The sequence below is a fragment of the Vombatus ursinus genome, unplaced genomic scaffold (assembly GCF_900497805.2).
Source record: "Vombatus ursinus unplaced genomic scaffold, bare-nosed wombat genome assembly UNPS02014973.1, whole genome shotgun sequence".
Lineage (NCBI taxonomy): Eukaryota > Metazoa > Chordata > Mammalia > Diprotodontia > Vombatidae > Vombatus > Vombatus ursinus.
In genome coordinates this window covers 8,001,861-8,028,091 of record NW_020954751.1, presented here as the reverse complement: position 1 = coordinate 8,028,091, position 26,231 = coordinate 8,001,861, and the positions used below count along the sequence as shown (strand labels likewise).

The window sequence follows — 26,231 nt, the reverse complement described above, 5'->3', positions numbered from 1 at the left end:
CATATGGGTAGTGGGGTGTGGGGAGGAGGGACGGGGCACTGGAGGGCTACGTTGGGTTTTGTCTGGAGCCGGCCTGCTCTCTGCTGTCCATTCGCCCCATAAGCGTAGCCTCGCGCCTCCCCCGGGAGAATTCCCGGGCTCGAGGCAGCGCGTTCGGTCCCCGGGGTAAGATTCGGAGGCACGAGCCGAAGTCCGCGGGGGACAGACTACAGGGCAGGGGTAATAAGTCTGGGGGTGGGGATGGTGAACGAGTGGGCCGCGAAGCTTCGCGCAGAGGGAAGGGGATGGGGGATGGCAAGCGGAGGGGGGGGGTGGATGGAGAAGAAGTGGGAGGCATGATGGGGGGGTCGTGGCGAGAATGGAGAGGAAGGGGGGGGCCGCGCGGGGGAGGGAGGCTCGCCAAGGCGAGCGAAGGTTCTGGCGCCTGCGCAGCGCACTTCCTTGTTTGTCCCCGTGACTGTTGCGGGAGAGGCGCTTTAGAAGAGTGTGCTCAGTCTGCTCTCGACTGTCAAGAGTCTCGGGGCTGCTCTGGGAAGAGAGAGGGAGAACTTCGCTGGCATCTCCCGCACCCCCCCCCCCGGTTCCCCAAGCAGGACTCCACTGCCCGCTGACCCCAGGGGCAGGCCGCCCTCTTAGCCTGCATCCCCTCCCCCCGCTGCCTCCTCTGCGCGCCGGGTGCGAGCTGCTGCAGAGAAGCCGCCGCCGGGATGAGCCGAGAGAGGCGGGTCAGGTCCCCTCCTCCTCCTGCCGCCGCGGCTCCACACGGAGTTTGAAGGGGTCCTTTCTTTTCTTTTTCTTTTTCTTTTTCTCTCCCCATTTTCCTCTGGTGGCTGGTTTGATCCTCCCTCCTTGGCTGCACCTATCTCACTTATCTCGCCCCGCCAGCCTCCCCAGCTTTGCTCGGCTGGGAGCCGGATTGCCCGGAGCGTCCACTGAGTGCGAACCTCCCCGGAGCTAGCGCCAGCGTCTGCGGCCCCGGCAGCCCCAGCAGCCCCAGCAGCAGCCCCCGGCCAGGGTGGAGGGCAGCAGGCGGCCGCGCCGGGGTTGGGTGAGAGGCAGCAGCGGGAGCCCGCCGCAGGCGCGGGGCTCTCTCGGACTGACGGGTTCGGTTTTCCGCTGGGGGTGTTCATGAGCCGCCTCTCCGAGTCTCCGGGCGGCTTCATTGTTACTCATCTCCCCAACCTCCGCTTGTGTTTCGCCTCTCGGGCAGGATGCCGGACCAGATCTCAGTGTCCGAATTCATCGCGGAGACCACCGAGGACTACAACTCGCCCACCACGTCCAGCTTCACCACCCGGCTGCACAACTGCAGGAACACAGTCACGCTGCTGGAAGAGGTAAAGACTCCGGCCGCTGGCCCTCTCCCCTGGCCATCTCCTCCTCTCCCACTCCGGGTGCCCCCCACCTTTTAACTCCGGACCCTCTGGGAGCGTTTGCTTCTGCCGGCGTCTGGGTGCAAACTTAGGAGTCCGGGTCGGGGAGGGGGACAGGAGGCAGGCGGGAGGTTGAAGCTTTGCATCTGCTTGCACGGGGCTGTTTTGGAGCTGGGGTAATTTTTTCTAGGGGCCAGAAGAAGGTGGGAGGGAGAGTGGATTAGGACCTCAAGAAAAGCCTGCATCCTTCAGTGACCAGGTCGAAAATAAACCAAAAAAAAAAAAAAGGCAATCCTGGAATAGGTACAAGAGTTCTAATCCGAGATGAAGGGGGCTTCCAGACGAAGAGGGCAGGCCTTCAAGAGGCGGTCCTGTGTGTCAGCATCTAAGCACCCAGGGGCCCAGGAACAGGAGGAGAAGACGACCGCCACCCAGGCTTCTTCACTTAGAAAGTGAGAGATTAGATTTAGGTTATAATGCCACTAACTGATGTTTGACTTGGTTAGGGAGGCATTAATGGGTTTGAGGAGGGAAAAAGAAAGCGTACTGGAAAATGCTCAAGGAGTAAGCAGAAGAAACTCAGTGACTGGCTCTACTGTACTATTAATATATCTTCTGTTTCCCTTGCCACCTTTTAAAGTGTGACATGAGTTAGGCATCTGTGCAGCTACATTCCAACCTTGACTTGCTTTTAAATACCATTTTATTTTGTTTTATGTATAAAGATAAGCAAGCCTAGAAGGACCTCAGAGCCCAGCAATATAGTATATTTAGCCTTCGTGGTGGCTGCTGCCGCCACTGGAAAATGGCCTGACTTGAGGAGGGAGGCAGGGTGGGTATATGCAGATCCGCTTCTCTTCTCGGAGCCTTTTAGGAAGGGTATGATAGGGAGGGGGAGGGGTTGGGTGGCCAGTAACAACTGCAAGGTGACTTCCTATAAAATGAAATCCTTCCCCTATCACTTGGCACACAAGGAAGGGCACACAGTAGGCGATTAATGAATGTTTGTTGACTTGGATTGTTGAGTTTGAATGAAATGAATGAGTCAAGACTGAATGATGAAAAGAAGCAATGCAAGGAAGCAAGACTACATCTAAAGGGACATTTTTTGGGAGTTCAGTATGATTTCACATTTGCCATAGTTAACAATTCCTTCCCCCCCCCCAAAAAAAAGGTATTTAAGTAGTAGAAAAGTGGCATTACATGAAAGATGGGAGATAAGTTTATATTTTCACTGGGTTTATATTTTATTGCTGTGGTTTGCTTCTTTGAGGTTTGAGGATCTCTTTCCCTGTTTAGGCTTATAATGGTTAACACATCGTTAATATCGGTAAGCTTGTGCCTCTGTGGACAGGTATATTAGGCACAGGCTGCTCTGGTGAGCCTTTGAAATTGACTTTAAGCCAGGTTAAGAGGCAATGGTTTCTTTAAAGAGCACAGTTCTGAATTATAAGAAAGAGTTCCCATAATGGAGCATCTGTGAGTGTTTGCATTCCAGTTAATGTGCTTAGATTTTGTCTGGAGCCTCTGCTCCCAGTTACAGATGCTCCCCAAAATGCATCTAGAATCACATCAACGTTAGTTGATGAATGGTAAAGATGAATGGAAAAATGTCAATTAACAAGCTTTTGTTTTAATCGTAAGTGCAATAGTTATATTTTGTCCTTTATAAGTTGTCAGTCTTTTGACTTGACACAACCTTCTTTAATGGCCCTTTTGTTAAACACTGTTACCAATGCATTCAGTTGCTTTACTGTTCTGTCCTCCAGGTCACTGAGATAAACAGGAACATACTGTTATATGAGCATGCTTTCTCATCACTTCTCTCCAAATTGCAAATGCCTTTAAAGGAGCCTGGCAGATTAGGCGGTGCTGTCATTTTCCTTTAGATAAGTTCTTCTACAACCACTAATACAGTTGTCAGTTACCTTAACTTTTCCAACTCTGCACAAACAGATAGGGTGGCTGCTTTCTGCTTGTGCCACTTGTGATAAAGGACCTGAAGTGAATGAATTAAGGGTCCCTTCTATGAGAGAACACATGCCTGTTTTGCATCACCATAGGAAATGAGAGGGTTAAAATACAATTGCCTGCAGCTGCCCCATTCACACTGTTGATTTTTGAGCAAAGGGATAACTTGAACTTCAAAAAGAGAACATAGTATTTCCATGGGCTTATGGTGAAGAATACTATTTTGTAGGGTTAGATGGAAGAAAAAATTCTGTCTATGAGTGCTATGACCCATGAGCTTGGGGGGAAGGGAGATCATTGGCAACTGGTTTAAAATATTTGACATGTATGCATATATTAATGGATATTTGAGAGATCATAGTACTTAAGTGATTTCTGCCCCCTTACATCTATCCCCACAGTTGGACTGGAACAGAGTTAGAAAATGCATCTTCCCCAAACTGTCCCATCAAATTGCAAACTGCAAGAGGTTGGAGGTTTTTCTATAGAATTATAAAATTTTATAGTTTTTTATTTCTTACAGGGAGGTTGAGAACCAACATATTTATGATCTTCCTCCTTGCAACTCCTCAACACTGTGTCATTTGTGTCCCCCCCCCCCCCAGCTTGCATATGCGGAAAGGGAAAAGACATGATAAATGTCTTCGGTAGATCAGAGCACAGTAGAGTGTTTTAATTTTTAATTTTGATGTTAGGTCTATCTTACTGTCTCTGAAATATGAGGGAAGGTTTTGTGTGGTTAGCAAAATAGAGTTGGCATATACTTTGTGAAGTGAGGTGTTTGGAAATTTTATGAACACTGCTTGAGTTGTTTAGTTATTCTTAGGACTTGGAGCTTTTGGAAACTTCTGGGGGAAAGGGAAAGGGATACAAGTCTCTTTTCCAATCAAGTGGCATATCATCTTTTTTATGGTTTGGGAAACTTGGAATTCTCTATTTTTCATTTTCCCAGTTTTCTTAGGGTATTTTGCAGAGCTTCTCTTTGCTCCCTAGCTTTGGACTGCTAACTTAGATGAACCCAGACTGTAATATTGTATCAGCATTCTTAGGTTGGCATCCCTAATTCACTTAACCTTCTTTGTCCTGTGCTATTTATTTTATTCCCTCAACTTCCCTCCTTTTCTTCAGTTTTGTCACTATTATCATTGATCACTTGCTTACTTAATGTAGTAGGAAGGCACCTTGCAGGCCACCAATCCTTCTCCCCAGCCATTTCCTGATGGGCCCTGATTTAATCTTCCTGCCAGATCTCATTGGTTAAAAGGGCCTAGGCCTGAGATGATGATTCTTGTAACTTTCCCTTTAAATCTTTTTGTATCCTGTAAGTGGGTCAGGAATACATAGTGACAACAAGTAGAATTTTCACTTCTGTTTTTTTTTTCTTCTTTGCTTCTGCATTTTTTTATCTTCTGGATTCCAATTGTGAATTTTTTGTTGGCCTGTCATAATGAATAGTTTGTGGTTGGGGTTTAGAATTTTTGAGCTAGTGTAGAGCTGGGGTTTATCTGGGGATGGGGGGGTACATGTGTTTCCAAAGTAGAAGCCAATGTTCTGCTTGCTTGTTCAGCAGCCCCAGCACACTGATGTGAGCTGCTATACTCATGACTATTAGAAGTTATGAAGTGTAAGTAGCTGAGAACAGTGTGTTGTTGTTTTTTTTTTTTCAGAGTGGGGAAATAAATGTGCTGGGGTGTGGACAATCATAGGGAGTAATACTAGCAGGTACAGCAGCAGATCACTGAAGGAAATTTAGTATCTCTTTCTGGAAAATTTTGATCCAAAGACAAAAGGAGTGACTTATTTATGAGATTTGGAATAGACTCATTGAATGTTGGAACTGAACAGGATTTCAGAGGTCATCTCGTCAAATGCAATGCCCCCCCCCTTTTTTTTAAACAGAAGAGGAAAGTGACATGCCAAGAAGTACATTGATTTACCTGAGGTTACCCGGCTAGTTATTGGCAGAACTGGGACTGAAGCTTGTTTTGGACTCTCATTCCACTGTTCTTTCCACTATTCCACATAATCTCTATTGGATTAGAAATTATATCAATGTACTTGCTGAAATAGAGGCAACTAGGTGGCTCAGTGGATAGAGCAATGGGCTTGAAGTTAGGAAGACCTAAGTTCAAAGCCGACTCCAGACACTTATTAGCCCTGTGACCCTGGGCAAGTCACTTAATTCTGTTTGCCCCAGTTTCCTCTTCTGTAAAATGAATTGGAGAAGGCAGTGGCAAACCATTCCAGTATCTTTGGCAAGAAAAATCCAAATGAGGTCACAAAAATCAGACAGGAGTGAACAACAAAAACTTGCTAAAGTGCAAAGAATTGAATTTGCTTGGATACAGGGAATCAGAATGATCTTAATTTTTTTTTTCCCCTTCTGAGGTTAGGGCGTGTAAGGCACTGAAATCAGGATGGGGACTTTAGAGCTGATGTGTTCCTAATCTGCTGTAGGTAGTCTTTTGTTTCTCAGGGCTGGTCCTAAAGATAATTACCTACTCACAAGGCCTCTGGATTTCAGCAAGAGATCTGACAAAGTCTCTCATAACATTGTTCTATGAGGTGGGTAGCTGAAGGCTTGAATGGGGCTGTACTTTGGGTTCAGAAATGATTATCTGATCTGACCGGAAGAATGTCAGCTGTTATTATTTCAACTTAGAGAGATTTCTCCACTAGATTTGTGTTTGGCTCTTCTATTTGCCCTATTCTGGTTAGTCAGTAAACACTTATTAAGTGCCTGCTATGTGCCAGGCACTGTGCTAAGTGCTGGGGATACAAAAAGAAAAAAGAAAGAGTCTCTCCCCTCAAGGAGCTTACAGTCTAATTGGGGAAAACCAACACAGAAAAGGAAAGGGGAAGAAGGGCAAGGAAGGTATCCAAGGGGCATTTGAAGAAGTAGTCAGAGAAGTCTCAAATTCATTCAGCCGGGTGAGAAATGAGAAATCTTGAGCTAAGTGCTCTCTCTCTCTCTCTCTCTCTCTCTCTCTCTCTCTCTCTCTCTCTTTCTTTCTCTTTCTCTTTCTTTCTCTCTCTTTCTCTCTCTCTCTCTTTCTCTCTCTCTCCCTCTCTCCCCCTCCCTCTCTCTTCCTCCGTATCCCTCTCTCTCTCTCCCTTCCTCCCCCTCCCTCTCTCTCTCCCTCTCTCCCTCTCTTTCTCCCTCCCCCTCCCCCCCACTCCTGAAGCAGTTGGGAGTGCCCAGGGTCACACAGCTAGTGAGTATCATGTATCTGAGGCCATATTTGAACTAAGGTTCTCCTGACTCCAGGACCAGTGCACTATTCACTGTGCCACCTAGCTGCCCCCAAAAGATTTTTTAAAGAAGCCCATTGTGGGGTTTTTTTTGGGGGGAGGGGCGAGGCAATTGGGGTTAAGTGACTTGCCCAGGGTTACACAGCTAAGTAAGTGTTATGTATCTGAGGCTAGATTTGAACTCAGGTCTTCCTGACTCCAAGACCAGTGCTTCATCCACTGTGCCACTTAGCTGTCCCCACAACTGAGCTCTCTTCTTAAGTGGAGGTTTTGAAGTTTACAATTCTACCCTTCAATCTGAGGGGCCAAAGGGTGGTGGTGAGGTGGAGAGTACCAAGGCTGATGGGATCTTAACAGGATGATGAGATTATCCTAATAATGAGCTTCTTAATGCTTGAAAAAGGCAGAGAAGTCTCTAGTACAGCCAGGTGAGAAATGAGGAGATAGTCTACATTAGTCACCTAGGAGAAGGCTTGGATAGTATGCTTATTTAATTTGAAGATGATATCCTACTAGGAGAAATGACATGTATTTGATAACAGAATTGGGGTTCCATTACCTCTCTCAAAAAAAAAAAAAAAAGAAAATCTCAACAGAGGACTAAAAAAAGACTCTGAAGGAAATGAGGAATTTAATAGGGATAAGTATAAAATTCTGTAATTGGGTTAAAATCAACTTTCAAAGTACATAATAGGAGAGATATTGCTGGAAAACAGTTCATGTAGACTTAGGAATCACCATTGGAAGGTGGTAGCTAGAAGAGCTCCTTCTATCTTAGAGTGCCCAGTGAGTGAAGGGGGAGTCCTGTTGTACCCTGACCTGGTAAGACTGAACATATGAAATGTCAGTTACCATTCTGGGAGATATATTTGAGAAGGTATGTTGGCAAGCAAGAACACATCCAAAGGAAGGCAATCAGGATTATGAGGAGACTCAAAAATCTGCCATATGGAAGGAAATGAGATTTGTTGAAGGGAAATGGGGATATTAACCTGGAGTAAATAGAGACTTAGGTTGGGGGAGGGGGGATGCAGGGAAGGATATATTATCACTTTCTTCCAGTAGTTACAAGGTTGGCACGTAGAATAGGAATTAGCAACTAAACTTAATTATGCTTGGCCCTGGAAGACAGAAATAGGAACAGTGGGTGGAAGATTCAGAGTGACTTGATTTCTCCTCGACCTATGGATGACTTCAAACAATTGGAGCTACCCAGAAGATAGTGAGGTCCCTGTCACTTAGTGACTAGTGACCCCTTTTCCCAGATGTTGTAGGCAGGATTGAGTGATTTGGCTAGTGGTTGCACTGATGACCTCTGAAATCCTTTGCAATTAAAATCCTGTCATTTTTCTACCTGGCCTGAAATTCCCATCATTCTCTTCACTAATGGCTTAGACATTAGAGGCAAGGGCATTGTCAATACTGTTTTAACTTAATAAGTCTTCCTGGACTGGTAATTTTATATCTAGTAAGAATGAAGTAAGCAAGTATGCATTCTGGCAGAATGTGGAAAATGTAAGAGATAGGAAGTAATTTTTTTAAATGTGTATGAAGATGCAGGCTTTATAAAGAATGCCAGGAATTTCTCTTTGATTAAATGTACTGGTGTGGTTTAGTGAAACAGAGATACTTGTATATCAGAGTTTTTATCCTCTTAATGCCTATATCGTTCCATGATGATCAGAATCACCTGTTGAATTAAGCTAATTAATGAGAAAAATTATGCTTAACATGGAAAAAAATACATATTTATTTAAATAATTGACGTTGAATTTTCATCATGAAATGTGGCAGCTATTTAGATACATTATAGGATTCCTCATGACATAAAGTATGTAATATAGGATGGAATATGTACCTACATTGTGTACTGTACATCATAGGCATTTAATATGCATTAAAGGGACCCCAGTATCCATGATTATGTGTGTGTTGATCCTCCTTCCATCAATGTAGATTGCAATCCTTCCATGCCTATTCATCCTGTATTTTTCTGCATGTTTTCACATGTGTGAGGATTCACCCATCACAATCCAGGTTTTCTTCTGGTTCTTTTCACATCTCAGGGTTACTAAAATATCGTTCAGTCTGTCTCTCATTTTTCTGAATGAGCTTCTGTCCACCACCTTTTTCTGGGCGTACATGTCTTTAATGATATCTTGTATGCCATTTCTTGCATGAAAATTATGTCTGCCATTGTCTTTCCATTTCTTTTCTGTTTATTTGTAACTTAAATTCTTCCAAGATCATCCAGTTCCATGGTTCATAGCCATATAGATTCATCAGAAGGATACTGGTGTTAAAGAGATGGGCTTTTGTAGTAGCAAGCAGTTCAGAATCAGTACAAAGTACCACATGATTTCCAATCAATCAGTAAACATGTATTAAGTGACTAATATGTTTTAGGCTTTGGGGATACAAAAGCATAAATGATATTCTAATCGATCCTCATCTCTCACTCAGATCTGGCCCCAGCTCATTATCCATCTACAGCACCTACCATATGTATGTTAATTTGACAATTTATCAGTATAACTACATGTCATAATCTAGGCAATGAGATTTTCATTGGTCTTCCCACTTTCAGTCTCTTCCCTTTCCAATTCACCTACCATATAACTACCAAGATGATTTTCCTAGGGTATGGGTCAGATCACTTCCCTCCTCACCCCAAGAGTCTTCAGGAGTTCTTTATTTCATCTAGGAAAAAAAACACAAATTAGTCTGGTGAAGTCCTTCACAATCTGGCTTACGTCTGCCTTTCCAAACTTATTTTAGTGTTATGACTTGTATATTGCAGCTAGACTGGTTTTTTTGCTGTTCTTGATATATAATAATCATATTCCACTTCTCATCTCAGTCCCTTTGAATAGGGACTTATTTGTTCTTTGCCACCCCTTGGCGCCCTACACACACATACACACATTCCATTCTTGGAATGTGAAGTCTTATCCCTTCTACCTGTTACAGTTCCTAGGTTCTTTTGGAACTCAGCTTGGGTACTGCCTCCTGTTCTAGGCTTTTACTGACCCTCTCATCCCATTGTTAGTACTCCTTCCTCCTCAATATTATATATATATTTTGTTTACTTATCTGTGAACATGTGGTACTCTGCTACTTCACCCATCTTTTCCTTCACAATGTAAATTTCTTGAGGGTGAAGAATATTTCATTTTTAACTTTAAATACTTAATGTGTGGCATACTGCCTTGAACATTGTAGGTTTAGTCAATGTTTGTTGAATTGAATTGATTTTTATCCATTTTGTCATGCCAGTAGGCATGATTCTCATTTTCTTGAGTTGTTATTTCATTGAGGAATCTTTGTGGTATTCTAAGGTTCATTTTGGTTAGTATCACATCATTTGTGAACAGGAATATTTGAAGAACCTTACCTTCAATAGAAACTATCACAATATTATAAGCCAATTACTGAATTGACTACTGTGATTTAATTTCAATTCAGGCTGGGGATGGCAGTGAGTGTCTGATGTACCTGCTGCTGGGGAGGCTGAGATTGGTAGATCACCCATGATCTGTTCTTTAGAAGTGCTACAGCCAATTGGGTGTTTTCACCAAGTCACCAATGTAGTGAGCCCTTGAGATTGTAAGGCTGCCAAAGGAGAAGCAAACCATTCCAGGGAAGAAAAACAGATCCAGTTAAATGTTCTTTGGCGAATCCATATTGGGATCAGGCCTATGAGTGGCCACTGCACTTCTAATTTGGTCATGACAGAGAGATCCAGTCTCAAAAAAAATTTTTTTTAAATTCAGCGTATTTACTAACTGCTTAACTTCCAAGCTCAAGAGATCAAGAACAATGTTTAGTTTTATGTGGAAAACATAATGGATTAATTTGAATTCAGGTCTAGAGGGTCATGCTGTATGAGTACAAAATCCTTAATGTCTTAATCATGGGGACATACTAAAGATATTTGAGTAAGAGGTCTATGTCATGGTCAAAATGTTTTTATAAGAGGTCTCCTTATGCTCCCACATATTGACACCCTTTACTTATGAGGGACAGGAATTATGTACTTAGATAAATTCATCATAAACAACTAATATTTTTTGAATGCCTACTATGTGCAGAGTGACCTCTTTCACTATCTTTTTCAAAAAATCAAAATTGACAAATAGACAATTTGACTGGCTTAGTTTTGCTTCCCTTTTCCTCTAGGTCCTTAATAATAAGAAGGGAAATAGCCTGAGGTGGGTAGCAGGGAGTGGTAATAGCCTGTTTATTATTTTTGCTGGCTGCTAATTAGGACTAATATGTAGTTTTTGTTTCTACAGAGCTACAGGGTGGTTTTCTGCCTTAGCCCAAGTCTCCTTTAGCCAACTACAAGAGTTGAGTGAATCTGAAGTGACATGGGAATGAATTTTGGATTTTAGAGTTATGATGGAATTAGTGGAGCTTAAGGGTTAGAAGGGACTTTCCAAATTATCTACTCTTACCTTCCAGCCAGTATGGGAATCTTTTTTGTAGCAACTCTGACATCTACTTTCCACTTGAACACCTTCTGTGTAATGGGGAACTCATTTCCCCATAAGATAGCCAATTCCAGTTTTGGACATCTTGGATTATTTAAACTCCTTCTCAAATTTAAAGTCTTTCTGAAATCTATATCCCTGTAACTTAAATTTGTTGGTCTTAATTATGCCTTTTGGAGCCAAGTAGGCTGTTTAACATCTCTATCAGAGCATAGTTCTTTGACTAGTTGAAGATAGCAATTTTTTCTGCAGTTTTGTGATCTGTGGTGACTCTTTTATTGTTGTTGTTGTTATTCAGGATAAACATTCCCGGTTCTTTTAGTCATTATTCATATAATATATTCTTGTTTGTTACTGGGTTTTTTTTTTCATATGGATTATCATTGCCTGTGTATGAATTGTAAAAAAAGAAAAGTGCTATTTTAAACTAAATTGTTGATACTGTAGCAGGGAATAACCAGTAGCGTGGCAGCAGTAGAATATAGCCTTATGCCTACAGCTGTAACTGTTCAGTTTGAGAAGCATCAGCTTGCATGGCACCATGGTAGGAGGGATATAGAATCATGAACAGGGGCCTGTGCCTTCAGGAGCTTTCAATGAAAGGACTTTTCAATTTTATGCATGTCGGTTTCCAGTTGGACCAAAAAGTGAACAGCTGCTTAGCTAGTAGTCTCAACCCGCAGTTCAGTGGTGTTCCTATTAGAGGTTAGGTCCTCCCCACCTCACCCTCTGCTGTCTGTAACCTAGGATTAGTTCCTACTCTGATACTAGCACACTTTTTTGCTTTCCTCCCTGACTTCAGGTGCCAAAGAGAGATTGGGGAAGAGAATAAAAATGGAATTTGAGAGTTGGGGTGAGATGGGGGGAAGGGAAAGGAAGAAAGACAGTCCTCCTGCTCACCTCTTCAAAGATTTTTCAGAAGGCAGGTTGGTATAGTGGTAAGAAAATTTGAGTCTCAATTTTGTCATGTGTGAAAAGAAGGGGTTGTATTGGATGATTTCTGAGGTCTCTTTGAGTTCTAAATCTTTGGTCCTAAGATATTTCTAACATTGCATTGGTCAAAAGGAGTACAACTCTCATAAACTTGATGACAGAGACTATTTCTTATTTGTTTATATATTTTTCCCAGGTGTTTGTCAGATTGCTACATAGTAGGCACTTGATAAAAATTTGTTGAATGGAAGAGTGAATGATGAATGATGTGGTGAGAACTGTGCTAAGGTACTGGGGATATAATACAAGCAATCAAGAACTGCCCTCCAGAAGTGTGCATAATGATTGGAGTAACACATATTGAGCTAGAAGGGAGTGGGAGGTGGTATAGCAGGGAAATGCTTTAGAAATGGCCAAGAAATGATGGAGAATCCTGGTTTCATGTAAGATAAGATGAAAGTTCACTTATCAGAACACAGCATCCCATGAGTAGAGCCCAAGGTTCTGGTGGGAAGGGGGTAGAAGGGATGGCCTGAGCATAGGCATTATGATTTGGAAATGTCATGAAAATGACATGCAAAAATTAACGGTGCTGTTGTGGATGAGCATGGTTTCAGTTCAGTTCAGTGAGCAGTTAGTGCTTACTGCAAATTCTTTACCAAGGAATGGTGCTCGGTGTTAGTGGTATAAAGAAGAAAAATGGACTTAGCTTTTTGTCCTCAAAGATTTGGGGCTAATAGGATTAGTGTGTATGACTAGTAGGCCTGTACACAAATCAAAACTATCCTTTGAATTACCCTGGCTAAGGGTGCCTGGCACTGGTTAATACTCTGCCTTTCCAACTCATGACCTGTCTGTTAACCTCTGTTGAAGAAGATCCCTGACTGCTTTAGGTTGTTGTCTGCCTCCGTCTCTTTTGCCGGTCTGGGCTTTTCCCTTTGTTTGGTCCTAATAGGATTAAGGTAGTAATAATAATAGCATTTAAAAAGTGCTTTATACATGTTCTTATTGGATCCTCACAAACAACCTGAGAGGCAGGTGCTATAATTATCTTAATTTTACAGATGGGGAAACAGTCTGAGAGATATTAAGTGACTTGCTCGGAGTTACACAGCTAGTAAGTGTCATAAAAAGAGCATTGGACTTGTAGTTGGGAGAGAGTTTAGATTCAGATCCTGCCTCCAACACTTAGGTCATGGGCAGGCTGCTTCACCTCCAGAACCTGGGCTTCATCAGCTGGAAAATGGGGGGAATTATATTTATAATAATACCTGTTTATTCTTAAGTTCACAAGACAGTGCATGTAACACACTTTGGAAACCTGAAAGTGCTGAATAAAGGTTAGCTGTCTTTATTAATATGCTTTTTATATTGCCCTCCAAAAGGCTTTTGCCAGTTGACAGTACACCACTCATGTAACAGTTTCCTATTATTAACAGTCCCTGTAACAGTTAACAGTCATTCTGTTTCCTCATAGCCCCACCACCAAGTTTTGTCATTCAAACTCTTGAATTCATTTTTATTTCTTACTCTTAAGATAAACTAATTTTGTTACTTGTGTGAAGTAGTGTTTCCTTTTATTGATTTATATGTCTTATCTCAAGCATGACAGATTTGCTTTTCTCATTTTTCAGTAGGTTTCTTTCTCATTCTAGTATTTTAGAGTTTAGAGGGGAAAGTCCAGTTTGGGGAGGGAAGTTTTGGGGCATCAAGGGGAAGTGACTTTGCCTTTTTTTATGCTGTGTTGTGAATGTGTTAACTCCCAGTATGCTAGTTAGCTCTGTAATACTTCAGTGGCAAGCTGAGCATTGACTATGCTCATGAATATCCAGGAGCAAAGAAATGATGAGAAGCCTTTCTCTGTTGATTTTCGGCAGAGGCGTAGAGGGAATGTGCCTGCTTCTCTTGTAAGGGTGTAATAAATGCTCATTTGTTGTTTGAAATTTTTGGTGTACAGAGCATTTGCTTCTAAGTTGAGAACTTATTTAGGCTCTGCTACTTATTACCTGGATTCTCTACAGCAAGTTACTTTCCCTGCTTTGGCCCTCAGTTTCCTCCCCTTTAAAACAAGAGAGTTGGAGTAGGTGATATCTCAGGTGTCTTTTACCTCTATGGTCCTGTAAGCTTCATGAAAACAGTCCTTATTTGCCTGTACACAGTTGAAGGTAAACATAGTAGGCAGTATAATAAGATTTACTATGACTTATAATCAGGGTCATTCCTATGTGTAGATGGAGTTGAAGGGCACCCTAAAAGACTATCTGCCCCTTAATATCTTCCTCTACTACCTTACTGTGTTTCCCTTCCCTCCTTTTTGACTCAAAACTGCTATGTGTAGTTACAGCCACCAGTGGGTTAGCTATCAAGACCTCATGTTTTATAATGGTGCTTTAAAGTTTACAAAGTTCTTTATATATGCTGTTTCTTTTGATCCTCACAATACCTCTGTAAGGTAGTTCATGTATATATTATCTATCTCACAGATGAGGAAACTGAGGTTCAGAGATTTGTGTTAGTTAATTAACAAGCATTCATTAAATGTCTGCTAAGCTCTAGGTACCAATGGGGGATATGAAAAAAGACAAAAGACAGTCCCTGCACTTAAGGAGCTCACAGTCTAATAAGAGAGACAACATGCAACCAACTGTGTACAAATAAGCTGAAATACAGGATAATTAGAAATGACCAACAGACAGAGGGCACTAGAATTGAGAGGGGGTCAGGAAAGGCTTCTTTCAGAAGGTAGGCCTTTAGCCAGTACTCGAAGGAAGCCAGGAAAGCCAGAGCATCAAGGGGAGGAGGGAAAGCCATCCAGGCATGGGAACAGCCAGTGAAAATGCCTGGAGTCAGAAGATGGAGTGTCTTGTGAGGATAGCAAGGAGCCCAGGGTCACTACTGTTAGCACACTTTAAGTGGCTGTGTTATTGGGAAAGACACATTAAGTGATTTCCTCAGGGTGAGGAAATTCCTTGTCTCATTCCTTGGATGAGACAGCTTCTTAGGTCCCTTCCAACTCTTGATATTCCATAACATACTCTGGAGAGTTGGGAGGACTTTTTTAGAGTCTTCTTCCTTTAGCATGGGTTAGCTTATTAGATTAATCTTGTGACTTACAGACAACTAGAGACTCAATCTGGTTGTGATAAAGGAAGACATAGAACGTGGGTTGTAGGCTGTCCAGAAGAGAAACACAAGGGAGCCACAGACCATTGGAGGATGAGTGTGGGGTATTGCACTAGGCAGCTGAACCAGGAATGACAATGACATTGTCTGGGGCCAGCCCCGCTGCCCATTCATTTATTTCAGCAGGAATTTATCCTACTGTGTCCTTAGCACATTAGCACCACCTTCATGCCACTGAAATCTTGTCAAGTAAGGGAATTGGGATCATCTTTACTGAGCCAGGTCTCAGGTTATTGTCCCTCCTAGAATCCCCTAGTGGAATTTCCCTGTTCTATTAATCCTTATTCTGCTTCTGTGACTGACTATTACCTTTAGCTGCAGAAATGGCCCCACTCTGTAAAAACAAAAAACAAAAAACAAAAAACAAAAAACAAGAAAAAAAAAAACAGGAAAAAAAAAAGTAGATGCGCCCTTTTTGATTTCCCCACTCTGGTTCCGATTGTAGTGACATTTCTGGTTTTGATTTTTGTTGGAGCCACAGAGTAAGAGATATGTATTCTTTGATACTTAATAAATGCAGGTATTTGATTTGAATAATTTGTGGGTAGAGTAGGGTTGGGGGTAAGTGTTTCATGACTGCCTGCAGCAGAATAGGGCAATGCAACATTGCGTATTTTTGCTGATTACAGCTTGAATCTCTGAGACCACAGGGAATTCTATTCTAGGGGTAGCTGTCTTAAAGGGAACGTGATCTTTGGCTGAATTGACATTCTCACTTTATTTTTCTTTCTTTCTAATATCAATAGCACAGAGTACAGTTCAGGATTTCAAAGCTTGTGGGAGAGGTCAGGGTGATGAAAATAGGGAGGAAAGGGGTAGCCAGGCTTATGTCAGCCCCACACAGTGTGTCAACCCCATAGAGTGTTAACATGACATACAAAGAGAGAGAAAGCACAAGATTTCTTTACACCCAGCCTGTTTTCAGCTTGGAGCACATTATCAGAACAGCTCTGCATTGTGGCACTCTTTGTGGTCAGTTATGTAAGAAGTGCATTTAAATACCAGACTATGGTATAATTTTCCAGCAAGAACTGGAATATGTGTCCTCTTGCTAGGAAAACACCCAATCAAGCTGGGCAGGCAAAGAAAACAAAACTGAGACCTTCTTATACAGTAGTGGGGGAGATGACGTGTGAGCCATCATTTTCTATTACAGTACATACCAAAACTCACACAAAAGAATAAGTCAAGCTAGACTATCCTTTTCTGTTTCCCTCTATAATTTGGAGTTGGGGGGTGGGGTGGAGAGGGAAATGCAGGGAAAATCCTTTTTCCAAGCTATTTCTAATTGGGGTGAGCGTAAGTAGGACTTCAGGTTGAGAAATGGAGGAGGGAGGGAAGGCGCTAAATCATATCATAGCCTTGTAATTACCTCCCAGAGGAACCCTGAGCAACACAGTTAGCTTTGCATATTTCCCAACCTCTCTGTCTAATCCCTTTTACCCTTGATTCAGCTGAAACGGAAACACTGCTCATTTTGTAGGCACTGGAGGTAAAAACATAGTTCCTGATGTTGTTAAGTTCAGCCTTTCTGCTGTGCTAAAGATGGGCCAGTATTAAAAAGTGTGTGGGCAAAGAAGCAAGTCCCTAGTACCACTTAAAAGTAACATCATACAGTTTTGAATTTTAAATTATCTTGGCTACACTCTTGATTGGAGAGTAATTTTTCTGGTTACCAGGTTGGACAAAACAAAACGAAAAACAAAAAAAAAAAACCCAACTAGTCACAACTGCACACATTTCCAATAAAATATCTTAAAAACTTTAATTAGAATCTTTACATGTGTTGATTTGACATTGACCTTTTGATAATCAGTGATACCTTGCTTCTCTTTATAGATAACATCTCTGTTCCTGAGTAAGGTGTTTGAGGGTCTTTATTTTCAGTGAAATGTGTGAAGCTGGTTTGCTTTAGTGGTTTCATTAATCATTTCTTTTTTTATGAGGGCCCATTTCCTTTTCCTAACAATGTTTATTCATGTTAGTAGCATATACATCAAATGAGATACTCCCTATTTCCAAAAAATATAAAGCAAAATAAGCTTTGGCTGCTGGTTCAACATCTGCTTCTGTTATCAAATAATAATATTTTCATAGTACTTTAGGGAAATGTGTTTTCTTCCCGGTAAATAAAATGGTGCCAGGAGCAATAATACTGCCACTGTCCTAAGACTCCTGAACCTTGAAGGCAGATGATACAGAAGAGCAGTACTTTGAATAAAACATTTGATATCAGTCAGTACCCATTTAGTGTGGCTGCCTACTCTGTATGCAGATGGCAGTCCCCTCTATTCCCTCTCATCTTATGTGATTCTTGTATATGCTTACCAACATCAAACCATAGGAAGATGAACCAGGCATGTTGAGGGTTTCTTTTATTTGAATATCTTAAGGGTTGAGTTGCCAGTGACAGAACTTTTTTCAGTGGTCCAATCTCACAAATATTTATTAAATGTCTATGACTTGCCAGGCACTGTGCTTATTTTTTAATAAAAGAAAGATAGTATCCTGCCTTCTATGAGCTCACAATCTGTAGGGAGAGGAAACATACAAAAGGAAGATGGGAAGGTGGGTAAGAGAAACGATGCTCCCAGGCACTGGGGCATCCTGTTCCATTGAGTTGAAATCAGGCAGGTCAGCAGATGCCAGGTGGAGTGATCTGAGAGTCCAGTTTCTGCGCTGTGTAAAGGAAGGCATTGGGAGGAGTTAGATACTCCGTCCTCCAGCCCTCAAAACTGGGAGAGAAGAAGCAGAAGGAGGTAGTCAATCGAGCCTTGAGTTAGCAGCTTGATGATAAGTTTAGAAGTAATGAGCTTATCCTGGGAGGGGCATCTTGTTCCTTGGAATTGAAACTAGACAGGGCTGCACATGCAAAGTAGAGTCCTGTAATTATTAAATAAGGAGTAAAACTCAAGTGCCATTGACAATGTTGCAACCTGAGTCTAAATGGAAGAGAAATTCTCGGTAGATGTTGTACAGAGGATATGTATTGGACCTGTGATTTCACTACTGGGAACTCCTGGGGAAGGAGATTTCTTTTCTGGTCTGTACCTTCTCTGCATCATTTAGTTGAAGTACCTAGAGCACTGAGAGGAAATGACTTGACTAGAGTAATAAAGCCAGTAAGTGTCAGAGACAAGACTTGAACCCAGGATTTCTTGCCTCTGAGGTTAGCTTTTTATTCATTATGCCTTGCTGCCTCAGATTATTAAAAAAAAATACATATATACGTATATATGTATAATATAGATGTAGTTTATGTTTATATGCTATTAAAAGTTTGCAAAGTGCTTTACATAAATTATTTTATTTGATCCTCACAGTAACAGGTATTGTTATTATATCCCTGTTTTACAGAAGAGTCTTGATACCTATTAGGTTACTTGATACAACAAGTTTCAGAATAATTGTTGATTAGCATTGATAGAGGGAATATCCTCACCGAGAGTTCCATAAACACTAATAAAATCACAGGTTAAGACAAAAAAAAAGCCATTGTTTCCTGTGATGTCTTTGCCATGTAAAAGCAAATAGCCATATTGACTTTTGTTTCTGATACACAAAAAATATGCCAAATGAAAATAAAAGGAAAGCATTTCCCCTCACTGGTTTTGTTTTTCTCTATATTTGGTGGTGGTGATGGGAGGAGATAGAGAAATTTGAATATAAATAATCGATATCTTCTCAATTACAGCACATTCATAACATGGAATACAGATTGTTAATAAGAGAATCAGTATTTTCCAACTGTTAGAATGGAAATGGTTCAATACTCATTTTTCTTTATGCCTGTTTTCCATTGCAAACAGTTATGATTCCATAGCAACTGATGTTTGCTAGATTGTGTGTATCAGGTAAGAACCTTCACAATACTCCATCACTGGAGGTCTTCAAATAAAGTCATGTTGACTGTTTGTTGGAAATGAGATTTCTAGTAAGGATAGCTGATATGTATTGTCTTGATTGGTCCTCCCAGTCCTTTGAGGGAGGTACTATCTGTAAAAGGCGCTAATTGGTTCTAAAAAAAAGTGCGAGTTGGACTCAGTGACTTTCCAGTTGAAAGTCTATGATCTTATGATTTTATAAATTTCCTAGTTAAAGACCATGGCAATATTTATTTTCTTCTTTGTGTCACCGTAGTTTGGTAATTAAATCAGATTTTTGCTTCTCTATACAGTGCACTTATGTATAAGTTATACAGTTACCTGTTTTTTGTGACTACATGGTACAATATGAGGAGCTTGGAAAGCTTCCTTGCTCCACATTACTACTAGACTATATAAACTCCATTCAGAAGGGACAGTGTCTTATCTAAATTTTCTATCTTCCTTATCACCTAGCATAGTGCTCTAAATAGCATTTAGTAAATGTTTAAATGATTGCTCCTATAGAGAAAGCCTTAAAAGTAGATGAACGTGAGGAGAAAGGAACTTCATTTATTGAACATTGATGGGGTCCCTCCGAGGAAATCATGGTAAGAACAATTAGGAAGTAAAGTGTTATTCTTTTTTAAGTTGGGATTTTAGAATGAATGGAGGGTTGAAATTTGGAGGTGAAAAATAGGGCCTTCCTGCACTGACATTCTTAATTTGCAGGAAACTAAAGAGGAAATATAGGCAAACCCCTTATTTAGGAAAAGCTGCCTTATAAACTACCTCTAAGTACAAGTGACTGCCCTGTCCCTATTTCTACCCATCATAATTCAGCTGCCATGGCAGAGAGATATTGTGAAAAGCAAACATTTTGTAGAGAATTTATTGGGTCAGAAGTGGAAGAACTGGAACTGTGAAAACGAGATACAACTTTGGGGTACTGGCTCCCTTGAAAAACCTTCCAATCAGATCTTGATTACTCTAAACTGGCTTTTCCTAAACTTACTGAATGGTTTTATTTCACCTTATTTTGCTTCAAATTCCATCTGTAGGAATTTTTTTTTTTAGGCAAATACCTCTAGTAACATTAAACGATTATCAGTCGTTCAAATATGGGTGAGAATTAGTTAAACCTTTTACCCTAAAGTTCCTCTCTTTGCTCCTGTTCTCATGAGCTTTCTCCTGGTTGGTTTGTTTTTGGCCTTCCTTTGCGTGAGTTAATGCATACTGTTAAAAAAAACAAAACAAAATAAAACAAAACCTACTGTATTGCATTAAGAATTACTGGCCTTTCTGATTCTTTAGTGAAACATGTGCTAAGTCCTATAGCTGCCATTAAAGACAGGGACAGGGGGATTTTTTTCCTCATACCATGAAATCAGATTGCTCCCCATATCTAGGTAAACTTTGAGTAAACAGAACTTTTGATTTAGGGAGATGAAGAGGTAGGTGACTGCGGGTCATGGGGCACTTTAGCAAGTATAGCAGGCCTGGATAGGATATTGCCATTTCAGGGCTTAGGTCAGCATGAAGCCACTGACCAGTTGGGGAGAGTTGAGGAGGGCAGAAGAGGTGCCAAAAACTAATGGATCCAGAGCTTTCCCTAGGACTGATGATAGTCCTAGGAGTGACAACGGGAAGAATCTTCTTCTGATTCTTTCTGGTGTCACATAGACTCCTAATATTTGGAGTCCAGTGGAAAGTGGAATCCTGGACTTGGAGTCAGAAGACCTAGGTTTAAATCCTGAGTCTGACACTGGTGCGGCTATAGGCAAATTAATTAATCTCTCTAAGCCTCAATTTCCTCATCTATAAAATGGGGATAATAACATACCTACCACCGACCTCAGAGAATTTTTGTAAGAAAAGAGTGAGAAGAAAAGACATGAGAACTGCACCAATACTTACTTATGACATTGTTTCTGTGGGAAAATGTGCCCTGAGTTTTAAATCTATTGTTTAGTATTGAACATCTGAAAGATGGCTTCTCTCCCTATGTTGGATTAGCTGCTTCCTTAGAGTGTCTAAACAGAGGCTTCCTGAAGAATCACTGTTGTGACTATAGCTGACCACTGATACAATCATGAAGTGATTTTTCAGTGCTTTCCCAACATCAGTTGTAGCATTCTTCCACTTTGTGGTATCTCTACCTCACCTTCCTGCTGTCTTCCTGCTGCCCCTTGGATATCCAAGGAAGATGGGCCTTCCAAACTCTGACTCTGGTATTAGTGACTGATAAGATTTGAGGGCAGAAGATCTGGGTTGGACCTCTGCTACTTTAGAACTTGTGTGACCTTGGCCAAGGTATTCAGTGTCTTTGGGCATCACTTTTCTTATTTGTAAAATGAGAGGAATGGACATGAACCCTGATTCTATGAATATGTTATCCTTTTTGGAGTATGTTATTATTATTATTATATTAGTACATACGTTATTTTTAGTATCATAGATATTAATCATAGGATAAAAGTAACTACTCGTATTGTAACCTAAGGGAATGGGTCCCTAATATAATTTAAGACATTTTAAAGAGGCTAATGGAAGAGAAAATTGGGGGCAGTTGGAGCCTACACAGAAAACCATGACCTTGACCAAGTTACTTCTTTACTTTGGGCTTGTGTTTCTTCATTTCTAAAGTGAAAGAACTGGCTTAAGGTGTCTAGTTTTAAATCAATCAACTAGAAATCATTAATTAAGAGTTACTGTGTGGTAGCCACTGTACTGAGCACTAGAGATATGAAGACAAGTTTAAAAGAAGTTCCTATCCTTAAAGAGCTCACACTCTAATGGAGATGACATATAAATGACCATTCAAGATTTATACAGAGTAGATGGAAGGTAATCCCAGGGGAGAAGGCACTACTCACAAGGTAGGGGACTGTGAAAGGCATCTTGTAGAAGGTGAGATTTGAGCTGAGACTTGAAGGAAGACGGAAAATAAAGAAGCAGAGGGGATGAGGTTGAAAGAATCTACAGTGGTAAAAAGGCACAATAACTCCATTGTAGCTGTTATCATAGAAGTTGTGGAGGAGAGTAAAGTTTAAGAAGGCCAGAAAGAGAGAAGAGGCCATGCTAGGAAAGGCTTTTAAAAGCTGAACAGGATGTTCTATTTGATCCTGGAAGGAATAAGGAGCCACTGGAGTTTATTGAGGAGTGGGTTGACATAGACGTATGCTTCAGAGCAATTGCTTTGGCAGTTGAGTGGAGGATATTTTGGAGTGGGGAGAGGCTTGAGGCAGAGAGATCAATTAGAAAACTCTTGGAGTAGACCAGAGTCTTGTGTTTGCCTACTTTCCCTGGGTATGAGGGCTGTGCTAGGTGTCTGTAGGATGAAACACTAGTAACTGTACTTGCAGAAGTAAGGTTTATATGCAGCCTCTGGCTCAAAGCTGTGGTTTCTTGCTTCCTTTCTGTTTGCTCTTCTTTTGGGATTTCCTTGTTTTCCTTAGCTGGTGCCTTTTCTTGGTATCGATGTTGGGACTTTTTCCTCTTCTTATAACGTGCAGAGATGATCAATGCCTGTCTGGTAGGCTCTGTCTTCATCCGTAGGTTGTGAGATCCTTTAGGTCAGGGACCACAGCTGCTTATTTCTCTGTTACTTCCTCAGTGCCTTCCTCCCTGCTTAGTCCTGTATGTGTCTACTCAGTGTTTATTGAATAATTAAACATGGCCGTGGTTTCTAATTATGACACCTGAGCCAAATAGATTATTTCAGGAAAGGGTGTGTCCTTATTGGTGCTTCATGCCTGGACATGGCTAGGATGACAGGTGTGCTTGGCCCTGGGATTATGAATTGGGAGCTCACAGATTTCTCAGTAACCCAATCTTATTTGTCATTTGGTCCATATCATTGGATTTTACCTTGACTTCTTTTTCTAAGTAATGAGACTTGAATCACAATGTCTGAAACTGGAAGGGACCTTAGAACACAGGGGTCGTTTAAGCTGGAAGATCTTCTATCTAGTTCCAAACCCTCATTTTATAGGGGAAGAATGTCTGCTTCTTAAGTGCAAGGACTATGTTTCCTTTTGTCTTTGTATGCCTGGTTAGAAGTAGGAAGCATTCAGCAGCTAGGTGGTACAATGCGGAGAGAAAGCATTGTACCCAGAATCAGGAAGACTAGTGTTCATATCCAGCTATGTGAACCTGGGCAAGTCATTTAATCTTTCTCTGCCTTAGTTTCCACAACTGTAAAATGGGGATAGTAATAGCACCTACCTCCCAGCATTGCTATAAGAATAAAATGAGACAATATTTTAAAAAATGCTTTGCAGACCTTAAAGTCCTATATAAGTGATAGCTGTAAGAAGAAGGAGGAGAAGAAGAAAAAGAGGACAATGACAATGGTGAAGATTGATGATGATGTTTTGCCTTGGGTTCAAACCCTAAACCTGACACATACTGCGTGTATAACTTTGGGCAAGTCTCTTAACCTTTCAGAACTCTGGGTACTTAGAGAGTTTTTTAAGACTGTAAATTGCAGAGAAGGTGCCAACCTGCATTGGTAAAGGGAATTTTTTACTTGGGAGTTCCCTCTACCAATGCAATCACAGGACCAGTATATCTCCAACACTTTGCACAGTGCCTTCACGTGGTAGGTGCTTTATAAATACTTGTTGGGTTGAATCAGAAGTGACTTGCCTAAGCTCAAACAGTTCATAAAGGACAATTCTGGGTCTCAGTCTTAGGTTATCTAACTACATTTCTGGGATTAATTACTCTAGGGGTGTACTGTATTTGAAAACATTGATAATACATAAATGCTCTTCACAGTGAATTTCAGTTGTGAAATTGAGAAAAATATTTTTCCCGTTATGCAAATCTATACTTTAAAAAGGTGGTGTGAGAGTAACTAATGTGGTAGAAAGGACATTGGTTTTGCCATCAGAAGACCCAAGTTTGAATCCAGGCTCTGCTACTCACTAGTTATGTGACCATAGGCAAGCAATTTAACCTTTTTGTGTTACTTCATCCATCAGGCAGTTTGATGACCTAATATCGATAGAGTATGGGACACGAAGTTAGGAAAACCTGAGACTGAATCCTCACTTACCGTGTGACCTTGGGCGAGTTACTTAAACTCTCAGATTCAGCCTCCTCCTCTGTAAAATGAGGATAATAATAGCACTGACTTCCCAGAGTTGTTGTGAAGATAAAATGAGGTAATACATGTCAAGTACTTTGCAAATCTTAAGGAACTATATGGTGTTATTCTTACTGTTATTCTTATATTATTATTAACATATTATAATATAATATTATTATTAACATATTATAATATAGTATTATTATTATTACTATTATCATTAATAAACAAGAACACTTGGATTTCCTACCTTCCAGAGATATTGTTGGACTCAAGTAAGATAATATATGCATGGTGCTTTGTAAGCCATAAATGCTAAGTCAAGGCCATCTTTTATTATGAAATGAAATTTTGTCATTGACATTTTTTATAAAGTTAGAGAATGCCAAATAATTTAAAATAAGTATTTTAATATATTGAATATATGAGAATTAACACAGAAATTGTTCCATGGTGAGATTTTGAATGGTTAAATGAAACAGAAATGTTGTTTATCCACCCAGCATAAATTGTTATTTACTCAGGGTGAATTATTCTTTTGGTGATGTCATCAAATAGTGATGTCATTGTTTTACTTGTCATTTCTAAAATACCTTCCAGATCTATAAATTCAGCAGTAGACCACCTTACCAAATAAATCAATTTACAAAATAAATCAATTATGCTGAAACATAATTTTTAGAATATTTTTAAAAATTCATGGACCCCAGCTTAAGCATCCTACTCTAAACTACTGGTTTCAGAGGCAAATAAAAACAGGCCACTAAACTCTACATAAGGATCTCTCTGGGTACCATATTGACTTAGAATGCCATATATTAACATTATCTATATTCTATTGTATTTTTATTTATTTTGTTAAATATTTACCAATTATAGTTTAATTTGGTTCTGGCCTTACTCCAGAACATTGATTGATACTTCTGCTCTACACCATGTTTTATAACCGTTCCCTTCTTTCTCCTGACATAGCCACCACACTAGGTAGTTCCTTATCACCTCTTATCTGGACTATTGCAACAGCCTCATTCATAATTGATCTCCCTCTCAAGAGTTTCTGTCCTCTCCAGTTCATCTCTCTTAGGCTGTCAGAGAGATTTTACTAAAGCACGAGTATGACCATGCCTAAAGAAGTTCCAGGGGCTCCCTCTTACCTCTATAATTAGATACAGACTCCTCACTTGGTTTTTTTTTTTGTTTGTTTGTTTCTTTGTTGGTTTGTTTTTGTTTTGTTTTTGTTTTTTATTTTTTGTTTTTGGGCAAGGCAATTGGGATTAAGTGACTTGCCCAGAGTCACACAGCTAGTAAGTGTTATGTGTCTGAAGCTGGATTTGAACTCAGGTCCTCCTGATTCCAGGGCTGGATCTATCCGCAGTGCCACCTAGCTGCCTCCCTCACTTGGTTTTTCAAGACCCTCATAAACTCACTTCAGTCTGCCTTTCCAGACTTTGTGCAGACTTACTGCATGTGAGTTATTCCCATCACACGCTCTGTGCTCCAGTCAAAATGACTTCCTTGCTCTTTCTTACACATGGCATTCCATCTCCTTTTTTTGTGCTCAGAATGTGTGCCTTCCTCATCTCATCTCTGCCTCTTAGGGTTCCTGGTTCCTTTCCCCAAAAATACTGTCCCATTTCTTTTTGTATATTTTGTCTATGCTTATGTGTATTTGTTGTCTCTCCCTATAGATTGTAAGTACCTTGAGGGCAGGGATTTATACCTTATTTTTTTTTGTTATCTTGCTAAAAAAGTTGCTCTTCTAGGGTTCTGTTTTACCTCTCATTGAAGATCCAGAAAGCAACTGCTCATACAGTTAAATGGATCCCTCTCCTGTTCCTGTATAAACCTGTGCTTTCCAGTGGGTATGTAAGGACTTAGAAAATTACCACTATAGTATCATCAGAATTCAGATGATGCTTTAGTTAATTCTTTCCTTTCTGTCTGATCATTGAATAATGGGATCATAGTCCTTAAGCTGGAAGGGTCCTTGGAAGACATCTAATAATAGAAGGATAAATTTAGGGCTTCAAGAAACCTTACAGATCCTTGAGTCTAACCTCCTCATTTT

General features: G+C 40.7%; 1 protein-coding gene across 3 annotated transcripts in view; it reads left to right on the top strand.

The window, feature by feature from the left end:
• ASAP1 (ArfGAP with SH3 domain, ankyrin repeat and PH domain 1) overlaps positions 1 to 26,231 on the top strand; it is a 482,413-nt gene that overhangs the window by 98,804 nt on the left and 357,378 nt on the right. For 2 of the 3 annotated variants that reach the window (XM_027845500.1, XM_027845502.1), the window contains one exon: positions 1,211 to 1,337. In XM_027845500.1, the coding sequence (XP_027701301.1) occupies positions 1,211 to 1,337 (127 nt within the window). Of the gene's footprint in view, positions 1 to 149; positions 220 to 1,210; positions 1,338 to 26,231 lie in introns of those variants that run through there. The other variant, XM_027845501.1, reaches the window with a different exon arrangement.